The 21605-nt window shown below is 36.8% G+C and overlaps 1 protein-coding gene across 1 annotated transcript in view; it reads left to right on the top strand.

Moving 5' to 3' along the window:
- Positions 1 to 21605, top strand: part of ASXL3 (ASXL transcriptional regulator 3) — a 162104-nt gene that overhangs the window by 31442 nt on the left and 109057 nt on the right. The window contains exons 2-3 of the mRNA XM_023741179.1: positions 6966 to 7074; positions 8379 to 8487. Coding sequence (XP_023596947.1) covers positions 6966 to 7074; positions 8379 to 8487 — 218 coding nt within the window. The remainder of the gene's footprint in view (positions 1 to 6965; positions 7075 to 8378; positions 8488 to 21605) is intronic.

Genomic DNA, 21605 nt, shown 5'->3' with positions numbered 1-21605 from the left:
GCACCTTACCGTTTAGTAGTTTCTGGCTTTTCTTTATGTACTAACTTTTTTTTTTTTTTTCCCTCAGTAGTGCTATTTTTTATTAGCAGCCAAGGTAAATTAAATGGAGGAGGTAACTCTATGGAGAGAGAATGTGGGATAGTGAAAAGAGATTGGCTTTGGAATCAGATTAGAAATTGTATTCTAGCTCTGTCCCTTGTCATCTGACTTGGTTCTTAACCTCTGAGCCTCAGTCATGTGTGAAACTGGGAATTATGTTTATATTTTATGGCGACTGTTAGGAATATGGATTATGGTTGTGTGTCCAGGCACAGTAAAACCAAAAACCAAACCAATCTTAGCGCCATCAAATTGATTCTGACTCATAGCGACCCTGTAGGACAGAACAGAACTGCCCCATAGGGTTTCCCGGGCTGTAATCTTTATGAAAGCAGACTGTCACATCTTTCTCCTGCGGAGCAGCTGGTAGTTTCGAACTGCCAACCTTTTGGTTAGCAGCCAAGTGCTTTAACCACTGAACCACCAGGCACAATATGTGTGCTCAGTAAATGGTGGCTATGATAATAAGACTATTTATTATTATCAGTTTTCTCTCTCTCCCCTTACTGAATATGTTATTACTTATTTTCAGTATCATTCACATGTGAAAGACATGGAAGAGGATTGTATGTATGTCCGTGTCTTCACTTACTTTTGCTAATGAGGGGAAAATGAAATTAGAAGTTAAACAAATTCTTGCCTGAACCAGCCCTTTAAACAAGCGATGTAATATTAATTTGTTTCCCTTGCCATCCTTCATACTTCTAGATTTTGGTTACTTTGAGTGGTAGTAGTAGTAATACTGAAAAAACATAAGGGCTCACATTTTTTGAACACTTACCACATGCCAGACACAGTTCTGAGTGCTTTACATGTGTTAGCCTAGTTAACCTTCAGAATAATCTCCTGTGAAATAGTGACTTTTATTAGTCACATTTTATAGTTGAGAAACTTGAGACCTAGAGAGGTTAAGTCGAAGTCATTCAGCTAGTAAATGGTGTAGTCTGCAGTTAACCCAAGCTGACTGGCTTATTGATTTGACCCACAGTCTTAATCATTGTACGCTGCTGCCTTTCCTACACAGCAGTGGCACTAAGGCATGGCATGACATGCATAATTGTGGAGGAAAAATTGCCAATATCTAGTGATACACGTGGCATGTTCTTCACTGGATGTATATAATCAAAGATAAGCACCTCACCTCATATTTTAGTTGGTGCTCTTTAAAAATTATAATATCAGTCCTGTGTATGTTTTTGTTTATACTTGTGTAGGGCTATTTCTTAATTTCCTTATGTTGTCGTCACGTGCCATTGAGTCGATTCTGACTCATTGTGACCCAGTGTGTCAGAGTAGAACTGCCCCGTAGGGTTTTCTCGGCTGTAATCTTTGTGGGAGCAGACTGCCACATCTTTCTCCTGCAGAGCATCTGGTGGGTTCGAACTGCCGAGTTTTTGGTTAGCAGCTGAGCACTTAGCCATTGCACCACCAAAAAAAAAACCAAACCAAACCCCGTAGCCGTCGAGTTGATTCTGACTGATAGCAACCCTATAGGACAGAGTAGAATTGCCCCCATACAGTTTCCAAGGAGCACTTGGTGGATTCAAACTGCTGACCTTTTTGTTAGCAGCTGTAGCTCTTAACCACTACACCACTAGAGTTTCCATTTCACGACCAGGGCCCCTTAATTTCCTCATATACCCTATTTAAAAATAATACTAAGTAATCTTTTATCCTTGTTTTAGTGGTTTAGTATTTTTGGCTCCTAAAACAAAATGTCAGTTTACCAGACTATGTCTGTATGAATCACTATAGGCTATCGTGTGTACCTTGGTAGTCTCTATAAAGTAGATAAAACATCCAAGTTCAAATGTCTGTTTGTATTCCAAGAAGAATATCTTTTTATATTGTTCAAGCTAACAGAGCCGCATGTGAAGGTCTGGAGTCTGAAATTGCCTCTAAACATAACAGTTAAAAATTGCCCAGTGTGTGCCACTCGACAGTTATTTCTTGCCTGAGTATCCTAACCTGATAAAAGAGGGCCAGGAGTACATTTCTGACTTTACACTAGAAACATACTGCATATTGAAAGTCACATAGACATTCTTCACCTAGAAATATCTTCCTTTTATATATGGCCTCTCTCTCTTATTTGAGTTGATTGGTTATTTGTACCTTTTAAGTTTCTAAAGTCTAAACTTTGTTATTTCTTGTATGTCAATGGTCATTAAAGACTTTCTTTAGTGATCTTCTTCCAGGTGCTGTGGAGTTTGAGATACTGTTTTTCTTCTATATCAAATTTCAGTGTTGCTGTAGGTCACTTTTGTGGCTAATATTTTACGTGCTGGGATTATTCAGATGACACGTAAAGGACTCTAGTTTTTAAGGTTTTATTTTCAGTCATTTTAGGGAGTTCCTGTCTACCAGTGATATTTCTCAAGAGTAAGAAGTTCGTTTGGCTTTGATTTCCAGGGTAGTTTTTAATCATCTAGGTTCCCAGTGTACCAGCTGATGTACACTGTGTCCCTATGTGTGTTTGCCTCATTCACTAGTAGAAGTATATCATCCTTCTCCACTGGGAGGGATATGACCATTAAATATCTACATAAATAGGCATAAATCTAAGAGTGCATTAGTCATTTTTTTAACATTAAAAAAAAAACTTTTGTGAGGGGTAACATATGTAGATTTAAGTACACAAATCCTAAGTAAATTTAATTTTCACGAAGTAAGTAGAAAGATCCAGCGTCAAGAATGAAAACATTACCTGCATCCCAGAGGCCCACATAATTTTCTCTTAAAAATGTATGCTTTATAATAACTGAGATGTTTTCTCTGAGGTATCAATACCAGAAATATTTAAAAGGTGCTGTTACTCTTTTTTTTTGAACAGACAGTGAATATGTAATTGTTTCTATTCATTTATATTAATAGCACCTAGCATAGTAACTGTTTAATAATGATGCTTAATAATTGCTTTTGAATTGTTGAGTTTTTGAACTTATGTAGTACAGGATTTTTTTTTTATGTCCCCGTATTTGGAAAATGAGATATAAAAATATTTTCAGGAAATAGGTTTCATTGAAAAATTGTACTGAGAGATAATAAGATAAAATAGTTTAAGATTTGGGTTACTTAAATATTGTCTTATAATGCATTATTATTTTGTAGACAGAGAACCAGAGGCCCACAGTTATGATATTTTCTTTGTCATGACTACCAATATTCTTCCAATTGCATTCTCCAGGTATTCTTCCTGGTTTTTAAAATTACTAAAATGGATAGGCCATCCATTTCCTTCACTGAATATTCGCTATTAGTAAAATTTTATGTGTTCCATCAGCAATTTGATGAGATACAGCAATGGTTTTTCTGTATTTCACACAGCACTGGAGTTCTGCAAAGTGTCTCTGAGGGTTCTTTGATGTCTAGACAGTTTAAATTATGCCTGCTCCTCTGCCTCCACATTCCACCCCATTCTGCTTCAGGGGTTGTGGGAAATGAAAACAAATCAGAAGGGTTCCATAACTCTACAGTCTATGGGGAAATACAAAAAGTAGACTAAGCTGTATATCTTTCCTGGCAGGTGTAAAAGGGTCAAATTATAGGAAATCGAAGAAAGAAAAGAATTGGAGTGGGGGAGCAAATATTGTCCTGCTTATTAAATAATTTGATAAGTGAATGCATGTACATCAGGAACAAAATGGAAACATTATAGATTAGGGAAGAGAGTAGAAATCGCCTTTACCCCAACCCCCCAGTTCTTTTCTCCCCACTTCCCCATTGGTAGCCAGATGTAACAGTTTGATGTGCTTCTGTACAATGTCCTATTTTGAAATGGTAAGATGCAGAATTGTGTTTTTAATCAGAAAACTAACTTCCTTTTCTTTGTTTCTCTTTTATAAATCGGAATGTCGTGGTTCTTCCAATTCATCTTGTTAGAAAGTAAGTAACTTGAAATTTCAAAAGTTTTTTTTGTTGCTGTTAACACATTGATGTGCTATTGCTTCATATACATTTTTTAAAAACATTTAAGTTTGTAATTCTGACTGAGCTGATTAACCTTGGCATTAACTGTGAAGAAAAAATTTTTTTTAATAAATTAAAAATAGTAAATGTTAACGTAGGTTTTCGTTCTACCTAAAAACACAGACTTTTAAAACACATTGTCTTTTATACTCAACAGTTAATCATTGTTTTGAATAAATAGCTACTCCTTAGAACAGGCCCAACAGGGGCACTTACCAGCTCTAGTTTTCTGTATATAAAAATAATAGTAGTTAATTCAGACATACACTTCTTTAGGAAAAGCAGTCCAAATTTTCTGTGTTTTGTGGAGTTGGGAGAGAATAATAGCAACAAGTAACTAATATGAAAGGTTTTTGAAGTATATTTTCCATGTATATTCTGCAATGAATAAATACTTTACCTTTTAATAATCATTTAATTCTTCTGATGCTAATGATTTCTCATTTTTAAATAAAATGGGAAGTATTTTTTTTTCCTGTAAAGAAATGCAATGATATGCTTAAAACAAAGTGAGTAGTCAAGGAGTGATTTGAGTTGTAAATTTGACATTTGAATGCAAATTGTTTTCAAATTCTTCCAAATGTCAGTGTGGTACAGTTCTAAAATAAAACAAATTTCATATGTTTATTTTGGAAAAGATTGGGGAACAGTACAGTAGTCAGTGAGACTTTCAAAGATATATTGTCATGTGATTGTGAATTGAACCTTTTATATATTTTCAAAGTAAATCTTGAGTATATTGAGTTAATAAACAGTATAGTTTAATAATATGTTCATGTTCAATAGAGCTTATTATTTGTATGAAACTAGGTGCTTATCACATACGTTTGCAGCAAGTATAGCAGTAAATTGGCTACTTAATAGCCAGTTTATCTTCTACAATTACTTTCACTTTGCTTTACTTTAGAAAGAAAATGTAAATTATAGTGACTTTAAATTATACTTCTTTTAGTACTTTTTACTTTTTTTTAAATCTGTATTATTCTTTAATGGTTTAACTCTGAGTTCTTAGAATTATGGTTATTAGGACCTTATAAAGTCAAGAACATGTGTGAGGTTTGGTGTGAGGTGGACAATGTTACTAAGTCTACATTGTGTTATTTTAATGTATTGAATTCTGTTTCACGTGTAGTGTTAACATCTTCTCTCCAAGTCCCTGTGGAAAGCCTACATTTCTGACAATTACACTAAATTAAAACTCCGCAAATCTGGCATAATCGTCACAAGCTTCAAATTGTCTATGCTTTTGTATAAAGTAGAATGACAAAAAATATATTTTATAGCATACAGTATCACATGTATGACATTATTTTTCTGGACTTTCTTCACAGAGAGACATTTCTGGGGAGATGCATGCATTTTACTCTATAAGTATGTTTGGGCCCACTTAAATAAGAGCAGAAAAATCTTTTGTGAGAGATGGTAATGAAATGAGGTCTATAAGCTTGTAGGAGCTTCTGAGGAAAGAGATAACATAAACACACCGCACTATTACCGTTGTACTTTAGTTTTATAATTGCATTATATTATGACCAAATTTCTGTTAGGGCTCTTGTTTCCTGTCAGGCCCAATGGAGTCATATTTATGTGTCGGCACAGAGCAATTGCTTCCTAAAATAATAAAAAGTGTTCTTATTATTACAGTACTTATAATCTTTTATGACCATGATGTGTTCTGGCAACTCAGCGAATTTGACTTTTTCATTGAACTGGTGATTTTCTGAGGAGCATTTTTTATTGTAAGAAAGAAATTTGATAATCTTGGTTTTTAGAAAACTTTTAATTTAGTAGCAAAATAATGATTCTAACCCAGAAATTGAAACTTTGAAAGCTTAATAGCCTAAAGGCTTTCTTACCCCAGAATGTTTTCTGTTAAATATGCAGAACCCCTAAGTCATATGTGGGGTGGGGGTGAGGCTTCTAATCACTATTGGTTTGACCCATTATTGATCTTTTAGTATATTAGGAAGTAAAATGTATATGGAAACATTGTAATTAAATGAAAGCAATAATTCTAGCTCTTTAAAAATACCAATTTGCAAACAAAACACAAAAAGGAGTCTAAAATCTACCACAGGGAGTACATAAACATTATACATTTCATAAACATCTTCCCAAGTGTATGAATACATTTCAGTCATGCTTGTGTATATGTATGTTGATATTTGTAATCGTTAATTTAATGCTGCTTGATTTATTTTGGAAAAAAAACCACTAGTGATTTAATCATTCAGTCACTTGCATCTTTAGTACAGAACATAATTATTAGCTGGGCTCCATTCTCAAACACATATTTATTAATTTGACATATCTAACTGAGAAAAGGATGTCACTGTAGAAGCTGTATCAGAGACATAAACACAGACATAGATTCTCATCTGGCTGTGTGAGAAATGCAGTCCTGAGAGTAACTTAAATACTTGTAATTTCAAATCAGTTCTTCCCTGGTTTCTTATTATTCTTTTGTTGCTTTTCAACCTATAGGATGGAGCTGTCCTTGAACTTGGTTTTTTTGATCATTCAAGTGCAACCATCAAGTTGTCTGTAATATTTAAAAACTGAGGCTTCATGGTGTTATTTGTAAAATAATACCACATAAATGTTGAGCTTTGGTTTCTTTAAAATATAGTGTTGATTGCTTTATGAATAAAAACATAATTTTAATTCAGAAGACTTTTTGCCTGAAGCCTATAAAACAGATGCATCTGATTAACTTTGGTGAAACTAGACTGGCCCTTTATTGTAATGTAGATGTTTTCTGGGTTGAGAGGCTATTTTAAAAAGGCATGCAAGAGGTTTTTTTTATTTTTTTTTATTTTAAAGAGTCTTAAAAGAACAGTTTTGCCTCAGCACCTCCATCTCAGACTGCTTCATCTTTGCACACTTTTATTTTCTAGTGGAACCTCTCCATTAGCCTGTCTGAATGCAATGCTTCACACTAACACTCGAATAGGGGATGGAACATTCTTCAGAATCCCTGGAAAGTCAGGCCTCTATGCTCTCAAAGTAAGTTGGATTGTTCTGCATATTATGTCTGTTAAGTTATTACTATAATGCCTTTTTTTTTTTTTTTTTTAAAGACGTGAAGGTAAGCACAATTAGATTTGGGTGAAAGGTAGATGAATGACCCCATATGCCTTTTAAGTGTTCTCATATGTCTTAAAAGTGATTTCATATTAAGAATAAACAGTGATGTTTTTCTTTAAGGAAAATGTATCTGTTGTCTCCCTGTAACATATGGCAATGGAAAATAGTTGTGGCTTCCTTAGAATTCTTGATTCTTGAAAATTTATGTGGAGGAACGCCATGGATCATCAGCCTGGAGCTTGAGATGATCACGTTTGTTATAAGTTACTTGACTTAATGACCATCAGTTGATACACAGGTTTTATACCTGCATGCCTTTCTTTCTGTCTTTTTATACAAATAAGAGAGTTATTCATTCTGCTTGAAAATTTGTTAATTTAATTAAGTATTCAATTTTAAAACAAGCAGTGATCTCAAGTAAGTTTCACAAATAACACATACATGTTATATGAGAAGAATAGAGAAATAAAATTTAAAAAAACTTCAGGTAACTGAGGCTTAATTATTTTAGTAGAATTTAGTTTTTCTTTTCTTTTTTTTTTTTTTTAAATTCTTATTCCATCTAGAATTGGAAATGCCATCTAAAAGGAAAATTCCAGAAAAGGACAAAAGCTCATGATCTGCAAATGGTTGCATAGATTAGAACAAGTGAAACCATTATATTATTTCTTGCAAATTAAAAAAAAAAACCTTAATAAATGATGGATTATATTTAAAGTTCATTCATTTCCTTTGAGAAGTTTTTTTTTTTAAATACCAAAAGTTATACCTGGCAAGGAACCAGGGATTCTTCCTCAGCTACTAAGCATCTGGCTCTTGTCCCTGTGTGTTTCAGAAAATAACACAAGTTAAATAAAAGGACTTGTATTATTTCAGTTGCTTTTTGTAGCTACTTGGGTGTTTAATATACTTCTTAAAATTCTGAGTTATTAAGACGTTTTCTTACATGAGGAAGAATGTAGAATTGAAGAAATGGATACAACGTATGTCAAAAGGAAACTTCAGTACAAATTTTAAAAGAGTTTCAAAAAAATCAGCAGTAACAATGTTCTATTCCCAGTTTGCCCCCCTCCCGAGGAGTGATTCCATCAAAAAGTGAATTATTATTGAAAATCCAAATCATCAATATGGTAATACTTCAAGATTCTGAAAGTATTTTGAATGTTTTCAGTTGCTAATATATCTCCATAAATTATCTTCTTTTTCTCCTTTTAATAACATAGAAAGAAGAGTCATCGTGCCCAGCTGATGGAACATTGGATTTAGGCTGTGAGTCTGAATTAGATGGCACAGAAATGGCTGAGGCAAATGCTAATGGAGAGGAAAATGGAGGTAATTGTGATGAATTTCAAGATATAAAGCCCTATTCTCTTAAAACTTATATAATAGAATTCTAATAATTCACTAATTGAATTCCCCACCATATAGGTACAGTTTTCTTCTAGGTTTTTACCACTTATGTAGATTTATTATCGAACAGTTTTGATTAAAAGGTTAGCACCTGAGATAAGTATACAGTTCCTCGCTTTTTGTTTTATTTTGTTTTTCATAGTATGCATTTCCCTGGATAATTTTCTTGAGTGTTACTCGAACTGAACTCGTTGCCATCGAGTCGATTCTGACTCATAGTGACTCTACAGGACAGAGTGGAACCGCCTTATAGGGTTTCCAAGGAGCACCTGGTGGATTCAAACTGCTGACCTTTTGGTTAGCAGCTGAGCTCTTAACCACTACGCCACCAGGGTTTCATGAGTGTTATTAGTATCAGTGTATTTCTCCTGCAAGGTGAAAGGGTAATCAGTGGTATCTAGTAGAGTTGTTCTTACGTGATGATTGTGAATACTAGTGTTTTATTTCTGATTATGTTCTGATTTTTTCTGTGATCATAAGTACTTTTATAATAGCTTTTTTCCTTGGTTTGTCATTTATAAATTAAGCTTAGTGCTATCATTCCTCACAGTGAAACAAGGGCCAAACAAGACACATTCTTGTTAAACACTTTCGAAAATTGTATGACCCTTCACAATTCTAAAGGAGTCATATCCTACCTCTGAATTCTTTCCATGTTAATTCATTTGTATGATTCTAAAGAAAATGACGTTGTGATTCTGTTGATGTCTATAATTTACATATTGTAATTTTGCAGATCTTTGTATCACAAAGTGGCTCTACCTTTTTCCACCCTATAGAAATTCCACAAATAGATCTGGATCATGATTTGAGAGGAAGAATGAGTTCTTAAAGACCCTATCAGTAGACTCATTAAAAAAAAAAAAAAATTGAGTCGATTCTGACTCATAGTGACTCTATAGGACAGAATAGAACTGCCTCATAGGGTTTCCAAGGCTGTAAATCTTTATGGGAACAGACTGCCACATCTTTCTCCTGCGGAGCAGCTGGTGGGTTTGAACCACTGACCTTTTGGTTAGCAGCCGAGCGCTTAGCACTGCACCACCAGGCTTCCTAGTAGACTCATAGAAGTATTTAAATGATATTCAAACAAACCAACCTTCAAGGACACTTGCATAAATAATCATATTTCATAACAGCCCAAAGCCATTAATTTTATTAATGGTCATAGGAGTCCCTTTGTATTCTATGTGCATGCTGAGCGGACAGTCCTGCCCTTTAAACTGATGTGCTTTCTGATGAGCCCCATGAGACTGGTAATTGCTTCAGTTCCTGCCTAATCTGCAGCACAGGTTGTGAATGTAACACAGGAAACAGATTCTTGTCTCAGTAAAATGACTACAGACTGCTGCTTTGTATACCAAGTTTTAACCAACTTTCATTTGACTTGATGTCACTATTCCTGGACCTTTGAAAACGTAAAGCCCCCATTGTTGTGTTAGTGTTGTGAACCTTGGCCAGGCCTTGTGGCTACAGAGACAACAAGACAGATGTATGGCAGGTTCTGGCTGTCTAGAAGGTCTTAGCAATGGACATACGCTTCTCCTTCAGTAGGATGAAGGAGAATCTTATTGGGGTCATTTCTATCATTTCAGTGCCTGCTTGTGTGAGTACTTTCTTTCTCTCCCTGTTCTCTTTTTCTCTCAACATATATATTTAGTTTTGACTATATGTCTGTTCAAGTCATTGTATTTACATCAGTAAAAAAACAAAAAAACAAGCCTCTCATGAAATTTATGCTTTTTGTGAGAGACAGACAGTAGCAATATAAATAGAAAATATTTATAGCCTATTAAGGTCTCTGGGTGAAGTAAACGCTTTGCCTTCAGCTGCTAACCTAAAGGTTGGTGTCTTGAAGCCATTCAGCCATGCTGTGGAAGAAAGTCCTGGCAATCTACTTCCATAAGATTACAGCCAAAAAAAGAAAAGAAAAAACAAACCCTATGGAGCACAGTTCTACTCTTAAACACATGGGTTTGCCGTTAGTCGAACTGACTTGATGGTAATGAATTTTGGTTTATAGCCTAGTAAGTGGTGGAAAGTGATACTGGAGAAAATAAATAGGGGGATTACAAGTGGAGGAGAGGGGTACATTTGACAAAAGACCCAAGGGAAGTGAGGGAAGAAGTATTTAAGGATAGAGAGTTCAGATAGAGGGAACAGCAAATACAAAGGCATTGAGGCAGGAGAGTACTTGGAATGTTCCCAAAATAGCAAGAGGCCAGTGTGTCTGGGAGGCTGGAGTGAGCAAGGGAGAGAGCATCGTAAGATACAAAGTCATGGAAGTGATGGGGGCTGGAATGTGTAGTGCCTTAATATTGACTTTTGATTTGAGTAAGATGTCCAACCATTGTAGGGTTTTGAGCTAAAGATATACAGTGATCTGGCTTATATTTCAGCATGATTACTGAGAATAAGAAAAGTAGGGAAATAAGTACAAAAACAGGGAGACCAGTTTAGAAGCTATTGCCATAATCTAGGTGAGAAAATGTAATGGTAGTTTGAATCAAGGAAGTAGCAGTGGAGGTGGTAAGAAGTTACTGGATTCTGAATATATTTGAAGGTAGATCTAATAGGATTTGCTGGCAGATGAGTGGGAATATGAGATAAAGGAAGTAAGGATGACTCCAAAGTTGGAATGTGTGCAAGTAGAAAAATAACATTGTCATTAACTTACATGGAAGAATTTGCAAAAGAAGCAGTGTAAGGTAGGAGGTTGTTAATCAGGAGCCCAGTCTTGGGCAGATTAAATATGAATTGCTTTTCAGCATCTAGGTGGGAATGTTAAGTAATTAGAATTATCTCTTTGAAGTTCAGAAGAAAGTATATCTCTTGCTGGAGATACACATTAGGAGGTTGCCGGTTGATAAATGGCATTTAAAGACATGAAACTGGATGGGATCACCAAGGAAGTGAAAGCAAATAGAAGAGAGACAAAGCTGAATCCAGAGACACTTCAATTTTAAGAAACTGGAGCACATGTAGGAAGTAGCAGATGAGACAGGGAATGAATGAACAGAACAAATTGTTTTCTGTCTTCCTGGAGCCCTGGTGGTGCAGTGGTTAAGAGCTTGGCTACTAACCAAAAGGTCAGCAGTTCGAATCCACCAAGTTGTTCCTTGGACACTCTATGGGGCAGTTCTACTCTGTCCTGTAGGGTCATTATGAGTCAGAATTGACTTGATGACAACAGGTTGGAAGCCAAGAGAATAAAGTGTTTCTGGGGAAGGAGTAATTCAAATGTGTCAAATCTTTTGGTGTGTTAAGTTGCGATGGAGACTAAAGAAATTACTACTGAGTTTAGCTATGTGAGATTATTGATGAACTTTAAGCTGGTTGTGGAGGTGAGCGAAGACATGATTGTGTGACGGATGGTATAAAGAATGGGGTTTCCTTGGGGTTGAAGAAGTGTTTAATTTGGTATCCTAGAGGAAGTGAGTTAGAAGGGTGGGACAGTGAGCACTGAATGTAGGAAATTGAGTTTTGGGTAAGACTAGGTTTAAGGCTGCCATGAATGGTTAGGCAGTGTGTGCCCTCTTCAGAGTTGCCTGGTTGAGGAGGAGGGGGATGAAATTCAAGGGGTAAAATCCAGCAGCCTTCAGTTTGCCCAGCCTAGTGCCATGCCATGGGGCTTGGTCTACCTGAAGGAAAGATTGCTTTTTTCTTATACACACAAAGATGTTATAAAGGCTGGTGGTGGTCCTGGACTAAAATATTAGAGAATCATCTGCATGGATATATTAAAACAGACAATTATAGTAGGACTAGCATTAAATGAGGGTGATGTTTAAGAGCTAAAATATTCAGAAAATGAAGAAGAGTAGTAACCCAGGAGTTGGTGATGGTGTTGTTGTTAGGTCCCCTTGAGTCAGTTCCGACTCATAGCAACCCTATGTACAACAGAACGAAACACTGCCTGGTCCTGTAACAGCCTCACAATCATTGTTATGTTTGAGCCCACTGTTGTAGCCACTGTATCAGTTCATCTCATCAAAGATCTTCCCCTTTTTCGCTGCCCCTCTAGTTTACCAAGCATGATGTCCTTCTCCAGGGCCTGGTCCCTTCTGGTAACATGTCCAAAGTACGTGAGACAAAATCTCACCATCCTCGCTTCCAAGGAAGTAGATAAGTACAATAAGGAGGGATAATCGGTAGTAAAATCTAATGACATGGGATACAATGCTGGAAACATCTAGGGAGCAGGAAAGGAGAATGATCTGGAAGCAACAATGAGAATAGGAGCCCCAGTGGTGCAATGGTTAAGTGCTTGACTGTTAACCGAAAGATCAACGATTTGAACCCACCGCAGCTCTGAAGGAGAAAAGACCTGGTGATTTGCTTCCTTAAAGATTATAGGCTTGGAAACCCTCAAGGCAGGTCTACTCTGTCCTGTAGGATTGCTCTGAGTTGCAATTGACTGAACAGCACACAACAACAACAATTTCACGTCCAGGTACTGTGGTATAAGAGGGGTGGGAAAGGAAAAGGCCACTACCTGAGTGTGAGGGCTCCAAGGGAAGCGCTGTCCATAGGAGACAGCCAGGTTTGTAGATCAAGATGGAAAAGGAATGTTCAGAGAAAAGATGGAGGATATGGGAGGTTTTACTAATGACTAACCCCAAATCCCAGAGGAAACAGTGGAAGGGTTTTAGTAGGTGGGGAAGGGTGGGGATTCGGTGGAGAGCACTCATTCCGTAATTAAACCAGAGCAGGGATAAGTAGGCTCCCTTAATTTGAAGCGTGAACGGGTACTTCACAAAACAACACATAACCACATATATTCAGCTAATGTGACCAAAACTAAATTTCCTGGCCTGTCCTTTGAAGCATTAGGGAAATTGCTTTGGGGAATCACTGGAAGAATAGTAAATAGCTTATTTCCTTGAGTATTCCTCAGCTTGCCCACGTTGCATCTTGCAGCAAATCGTAATTTCTTCTTGTAGGACAAGTATGTTTCCTCTCCCTGTAAGTGTATATCCTACTCCTATCTCAGTGTATAACCTATCAGTCTCGCCTTAGGATGTATTTCCAAACCTAGATATCTAAAATATATTGAGTGGTTACAGTGTTCAGCCTTTGTAAGCTGTTTATGTGCGTATTCTTTAATCTTCCCAGCATTTCTGTAAGGTAGGCAATATTCATGTTGTTGTTAAGTGCCGATTCTGACTCACAGTGAACTCATGTAACAGAGTAGAGCTGCCCCATATGGTTTTCTTGGCTGTAATCTTAATGAAAAGGAGACCTGTTTGTACAGTGGTTAAGCACTCAGCTGCTAACCAAAAGATCGGCAGTTAGCACTCACCAGCTGCTTCTCAGGAGAAAGATGTGGCAGTCTGCTTCTGTAAGGATTAGAGTTTTGGAAATCCTATGGGCCAGTTCTACTCTGTCTCATATGGTTGCTATGAGTCAGAATAGACTCGACAGCAACAGGTGTGGTTTGGGGTTGGAATCGTAATGGAAGCAGATTGCCAGGTCTTTTCTCCTGCGGAGCCACTGGGTGGGTTTGAACCTCCAACGTTTCGATCAGCAGCTGAGCACTTAACCATTTGCACCACCAGGGCTCCTTGACAATATTCATTGGCTTGATTATTATTATTTTTTAATTGTGAGAAAACCAAAACTTAGCTTAAGTATCCCAGCCAAGTTGCAAGCCCAGTGTGACTGACAGGAAAGGCCATGCTCTAGCCACTTTGACATTCAGCCAGGAACCAGAGGGAACAATTATTAGCTAGTAGTCACTGATACAGTTTGCCTCTCCAACACTTGTTGAAATCTGATTATACACTTGGGAAGTTGAGGAACCTTTGGCTTATCCAAATTAAGGCATGGGATAGCACATGATTTCTTGCAAATCAGCAATAAATTCCACGAAATTGAACTGGATTAGGCAATTTCCTTGCTTACTATACTTTCTAATATGTAGTTGAACCAGAAGTTAGAATGAATATACATTCCACACTTTTTTTTAGCTGTACGAATATACCTTGAAAATTGAAAATCTTACCAGAGAGAGGAGGATGGGAGAGAGGGAGAGAGAGAGAGGGAGAGAGAGAGAGGGAGGGAGGGAGAGGGAGGGAGGGAGGGAGAGGGAAAGAAAGGGAACCCACCATCCATTTTTCTATCTTTATCTCCCTTTCCCTCTCCCATTGTTCCTTTGGGATGAAAGAGTGGGGAATATTGAGGTGAGTAAACATAAATTGATAAGATACCCCTTGATGTAATCAGAAGAATGAGCTTCTGCTACCTTAGAGTTATTTCAAATTAGTAAAGATTAATTGACATTTGCTACACCCTTAAAAGGGAGGAAGCAGAGAAGAATTTAAGAAAGCACTTCACAAAAACTACTATCAATAAAGAAATTAAGCTCCTACTGTTCAGTGCTTGATCAGTCAGTAGCACTTGAGTCCTTAGGAGGAGCTAAGATACTGACAGTCCTCTTCTTGGAATTGGTTGGCCAGGGAAACAAATTCTTTTTAAAATGGGAGATGCTTTGCCAGACTGTATTTTTGTTACAGTTTAATTGAAAATTTTTACAGTTTGGAAATGTGGTATATTATAGAATTTCTAAGACACAAAAAATATGGTTATGTGTTATGTTTCTTTAACTCCTAAATAGTTTCTTAAGTTAATAAGAATTCGACCATATAGACTTGAGAAAGTAAACTGTTCAAATTTTACAAGCTAAGCTCTAGAGATCAAAGTATGATTTAGGTGAATCACTTGATACATCTGTGTTGACAACCCATGAGCATTTATACCAATGTAAGTATAAATCTGTGTCACCCAAAGAAGATACCTTGAATTTTATGGGCTATTTTAGGCAGAGATTTATGGGTCTGAGCATAATATGTTGGTATATCATGAATTTGCCCACACATATTAAGTTGACTTACAGTGCACTGCTAGTCTGCAAAACCTGTACATATTTTATTTGAAATGATGTCATTAGTTTACAGTTGTCACCCTCTTTACCTTCTGTTTATAAGTTATTAACAAGAGTGAGTATTTGTTTTTCTAGTCCTAATATATTTCATGTTTAAAATCAACAGCAACCATCTTATTTACTTTTTAATACAAAGAAACCCGAGAATGTATAGTTTTCACTCGCAGAGATCAAAAATGTTCTGCTTGTTATTAACCCTAATGTGTTTCAGGGAGGAGGCGGAGCTCTAGTAGGGGAATTCATATTTTAAAAGTCTCTGTTTAGGAAAAAAAATAGAACATGTATCCTATGTTTTAGTCTTTAGATCTCTGGGTAAATAATGATTCCAATGTTTTATATGGTCTTCTTTCATTATTCTTTATGGCCAATTTTATAAGTTGGTTTCTGATAGTATTATTCTTGGCAGAGTTTTATTAACTTAATGAAACATTATTCAGCTCACTCTGTGTTTTTGTTGGCTCAGAAACCGCAGTTTGAGGGAGCTGTTTTCCAAAAGTAAAAAAAACTTGAAGGTGGACTGAAGTGTGTGGACAGGCTCTCTGTGAGACATCAATTAACATACAAATGAGCAGCATCCTAGAGAAAGTGAGGCAAGCTGAGGGTACACTTTGGTTTAGGCACCATCTGGTGGTAGTTACGCTGATAGTTTATCGGTGGCACTTTTACACAGTGGTGGGGGAAAGGAAGTGGATTTTGGTGGTTCAGTGGTAGAACTCCCATGAGGGAGACTTGGGTTTGATTTCCAGCCCATGCCCCTCACACACAGCCACTGCAGTGGTTGCTATGATGCTGAGCAGATTTCAATGGCACTTCCAAACCAAGATAGTCTAAAAAGAAATGCTTGATGATCTACTTCTGAAAATCAGCCAGTGAAAACCGTACGGATCACAATGGTCCGATCCCATGGGGATGACACAGGACTGGACAGCATTTTGTTGTGTATGGGGTTGTCACGAGTGGGGGCCAACTTGACGGCAGCTAACAGCAAGAACAACAACAGAGGAAATGATAATGAGGGCCATTGTGGAGTTGAAAAGGTAGTGTTTTGAGTAACTTTTGAAGATGGTGCCAAGCTGTTTGTTATCTCTCCGCTTATAATATATTGTCATTGTTGTTAGGTGCCATCAAGTCGATTCTGACTCATAGCAACCTGATGTACAACAGAACGAAACACTGCTCAGTCCTGCACCATCCTCATGATCATTGTTATGCTTGAGCCCATTGTTGCAACCACTGTGTCAATCCATCTTGTTGAGGGTCTTCCTCTTTTTCCCTGGCCCTCTACTTTACCAAGCATGATGTCCTTCTCCAGGGACTGATCCCTCCTGACAACATGTCCAAAGTATGTGAGACATAGTCTTGCCATCCTTGCTTCTAAAGAGCATTCTGGTTGCATTTCTACAGATTTGTTTCTTCTTTTGGCAGTCCATGCTATATTCAATATTCTTCACCAATACCATAATTCAGAGGTGTCATTTCTTCTTCCGTTTTCCTTATTTATTTTCCAGCTTTCTCCTGCATATGAGGCAATTGAAAACACCATGGCTTGAGTCAGGCACACCTTAATCTTCAAGGTGACATCTTTGCTTTTCAACATTTTAAAGAGGTCTTTTGCAGCAGATTTGCCCAATGCAATGCGTCTTTTCATATCTTGACTCCTGCTTCCATGGGTGTTGATTGTGGATCCAAGTAAAATGAAATCCTTGACAACTTCAGTCTTTTCTCCATTTATCATGTTGTTGCTTATTGGTCCAGTTGTGAGGATTTTTTTCTCTATGTTGAGGTGTAATCCATAGTGAAGGCTGTGGTCTTTGATCTTCATCAGTAAGTGCTTCAAGTCCTCTTCACTTTCAGTAAGGCAAGGTTGTGTCATCTGCACATCACAGGTTGTTAATGAGTCTTCCTCCAATCCTGATGCCCTGTTCTTCATATAGTCCAGCTTCTTGGATTATTTGTTCAGCATATACAGATTGAATAAGTATGGTGAAAGGATACAATCGTGACACACACCTTTTCTGACTAAACCATGCAGTATCCCCTTGTTCTGTTCAAATGACTGCCTCTTGAACTACTTACAGGTTCCTCATGAGCACAATTAAGTGTTCTGGAATTCCCATTCTTCTCAATGTTATCCATAATTTGTTATGCTCTACACAGTCGAATGCCTTTGCATAGTCAATAAAACACAGGTAAACATCTTTCTGGTATTCTCTGCTTTCAGCCAGGATCCATCTGACATGAGTAATGATATCCCTGGTTCCACCTCCTCTTCTGAATCTGGCTTGAATTTCTGGCAGTTCCCTGTTGATATACTGCTGCAGCGGTATATACTGGTCTTATTTTGCTGGAGGTTTTCAGTAGCTTGCCTGTGAATACTCCAGTGTGATTTTACATAGCATGGTGTGTGTGTCTACGTTTTTGTATTTAGGAGGGTGAGGATTTATGAAGTTGTTTACAGGTTTCTGAGTGTTCATGGAGGAACACAAGATAGCATGATCAATCCTTACCTGACAGCAATTCCTAAGAATCTTGTAGGTGAAGAAAAGGAATTTTTTCAGTGACTACACCAACTCTTCTCATTTTCTTGGACTCGCATTTCTTTTTTTTTGTCTTTTGTCCAACATCTCCATTTTAGTTAATGGCTTTGTTACTTTGTGGAGACACCTGCTCTTCCTTGGTGGCCTAGAGAAACTTAAGTATGTGTAAATTATGTTGTTTTAGCTACACATGGAAGAAATAGAGAAGAATGAGAACACTCTTCACAGTCAGAAGTGACCATTGGCAGGATATACAACTTCCTCTGCCCACTCTTTCTCATTCTTGTTTCTTTCATCCCAGCCTACAGGTTTTACTGTTCGTGAGAAAGTATAAGGGACTCAGAAGATCACGCTGCCCTGGATCTTCTCTCACACCAGTATTTTACTTAAACCAGTCAATTCAATTAGACATTAATTTTAATAGTAGATGTCCAGAGGGCTAGGAATCTCACAGTCTCCCTTGTATTTGTCCCTGGGTGTTTTGATAACCTTTATAGTCAAGAAATTTTTCCTTATGCTGAAATCTTTTATACTTTAAATTAAAACTAATTTCCTCTTTTTTTTTTTTTAACTTTCCAGTGATGGAGAACAGCTGGGCACCATCTATATACCACCCCCTTCATCGGCACTTCTCCAAATGACTTATCCCAGCCCTTTCAAACATTACTTATAGATACTATTTTCCATTTCTTTCTTCCATTAGGGACCTCTTTTTCTTACATATTTCCCCTTGAACTGTGAACTTTGTTCTTTTATAAGTGGATTTTGGTCAGTTTTAACAACCCAGGAGTCATGGAGAAAAAGTTTTCTTTGTAAGTGCAGATAATGCTGTGAGAGAAATAATTCATAATGTGGAGATAAAGACTGGAAGGAGAATATGATCTCACAGTAAAAACAAATTCCTGCTCAAATAAAAATAAAAATGAAAGGTATTCCCCCAATTACTCATCTTAACTAGCCAATTTTTAAAATTGATTTATGTAGTTTTTGATTCATATATAGGAACAAAACACACATGCTGTTAAAAAAAAAGTCTCTTTTCATTGATACAGATAATCCCTTCTCTGCTTTCTCTCCAAGGAGACATTGTACACCCATTTCCTAAACAACTAGGCACCTTACCTAGCTCCCCTTTATAGTACACTGGAATTGGTATTTTGTACGTTGAAGTTTAAAGTAATTAATAGTGATACCCATGAGTGAAGGAAGCACTTTCCCTTGACCTGCGCCAGCCTTTCACTGCTATCCTTCCTGTCCTCTTTCTTCTGTTTCTCACTTTCTAGATCATTTGCTTAATTCTTGTGCAGATGTTTCAGGAACCTGATGCAGCCTAGCAGATCACAAGTGGTGTGTCAGTATAAAAGAAATAACCTCTGCTGTTTTTGTGCCCCACACGAACATCATAAATTGCATTGTTACTGTCCATAACTCTGAGAGAAATTCTTGTTGGTTCTGTGGTAGGTGGGGTTAAAGGCTGTTACCTGCAGGATATACTTCTTCTCCAAATCTACTTATTTCTGGTTTGAGTTTCTCTTTTCTGGTCTCTGTTTTGAAGGATTATGTTTATGGATATCCAGAGATACTAATATAACTATATTGCCCTGTTTGATAAATTGAGTGCTTATAGGAGGGGTTTTTGGAGCTTTAACTTCAATGTGTAAGATGTTCCTCCTAATTACCTGTGGAGCTTCAAGTGGCTTGTTCATTGCAAACAAAACTGCTTGTGAAATATTGGTGGGCATTGCAGTGAAGTTGAGGTGTATCCAACTCTGGTATCAGATGAGTACCATTTGTAGCATATGACTACAGCCACCAAAATCCTTAAAGAAGTGTTTTGCACGATTTCATCTTATAGGCATATGTTCTTGCTTATATATATTGCTGATATAAATATCATCTGATTCACCATTCCTCTTGGTTTATTTTGTTGTTTTTGTTTTTGCAAACCACTTCTGAATAAGGTGAGAATCTCAGAGAAATGAGCAAGCCCTTTCTAGTTCTGAATAACTGGGATAGTTTAACTATATGCATTCGTACTTAGAGTTTTAAGAAAATATTAGCTCTGTCACCTCTTAAGGATCTTCCATTGCTAAAATTTTATATATTTTCTCCAAACTCTTGGGCTGATTAAGTAGGTTATAAAATATAGTGAAAGCTTCAGTTATATAAATTGTTAGGTATATTTTATTCATAGAAGTTATTGTTCTAAGTATTAAGAGTATAAATACTTATACTGTTTAGACTCTTTCTCTATTGAAAATTGTTATTTCCATTATATTGCTAGTATTGTTCTTTCTTGTATTTCTATGAGCTAGTATTGCTGGCCTTTCTGGCATCTCATACCCTTTGAATGCTTTCTTTGAAGGCAACAAAGGGAAATTGTTTAAACTCAAATACTATATATTTATCTTAGAACAAGGAATGTTTTGAGAGAGGGCAGCTCGTCTTAGTCTAGATACAAAAAGGATTAAGAAATTATCTTTTCTGTAAAGAATTAAAGTCCAGGAAACAATGAGTTGGGGTCAGATATGTTTCCTGTACTTCGTTCAGCCATTTTTCACCATTCTTGGCATGTACTTTGTTGTTGTGGATATTCAAAACATCTGATAGAAAAAAATTTCAAATGTAAATACTATACATAATAACTCATTATAATCCAAACTTATAATTTTTGAATTATCTATATATTGATTGCTCAAAAAAAATTTTAGTTATCATTGCTAGTTTTTCATAGACTTCATTTCCCTCAGGTAACATTAATGGGTCCATACCATTGTTCTTTGAAAGTATATTTTTTAAACCTTATGTGCTCAAAATCAAGCTTTGAGTCTTAGTGTTTTTCTCCGGCACCTTGTATGGTGCTTGACATGAAGAAAGGTACTCAATAAACGTTGTATGAGTGAATGAATGATTAATAAAGAATCTTCCCCGAAGACCAAGCCCTCTGTAAAAAGCTATTGGATTATAACAGTGAGCCAGTGTTATCCCCAATATGCTACGTACAATTTGATTAAATTTTTTTTCGGAAAAATCTTATTGAGCCTATAGCGTGCATCAGGATTATTTTTACAGAAAACTGATGTGATTTGAGAACATCTAGTTCGATTGTTCACAAAATTGAAAAGGAGAGGATGAAGAGAGAACTGATAGAAATGAAATTGGTGAAAGAATGCTCCTCTCCTTGCCTTTATTAGACCTTTGAACACTAATGCCTTTGGATAGCCTGTTGCTTATGTTGTGGTTCAGTGGGACTTATCGCAATTGATGGTAGGAAATATCTGTGTTGCAGTGATTATACAGTGCCCAGATTTTGGCCTGTGTTGTGGCTCTGCTCCCACGTAACTCCTACAATTTTCTGTTAGCATTTTGATTTCTTATTTGACTTTTAATTTCCTTTATTTTTATTTTACTATGCAAAACTGCCAAGCTGCAGCTTTCCTCTGAAAATAAAACAATACCCGAGGTAAATATATTTGCAGTTAGTGGCAGGTCCTGCAACTTCCTGCTGACTTGCAAAAAAGCGTTGTGGTTTGGCTTCCATATTTTTTCCAGTTGACATT

The sequence above is a fragment of the Trichechus manatus genome, unplaced genomic scaffold, assembly GCF_000243295.1.
Source record: "Trichechus manatus latirostris isolate Lorelei unplaced genomic scaffold, TriManLat1.0 scaffold00175, whole genome shotgun sequence".
NCBI lineage: Eukaryota > Metazoa > Chordata > Mammalia > Sirenia > Trichechidae > Trichechus > Trichechus manatus.
Note: the sequence above shows the minus strand (reverse complement) of the source record. Positions and strands in the feature narration are given on the sequence as shown.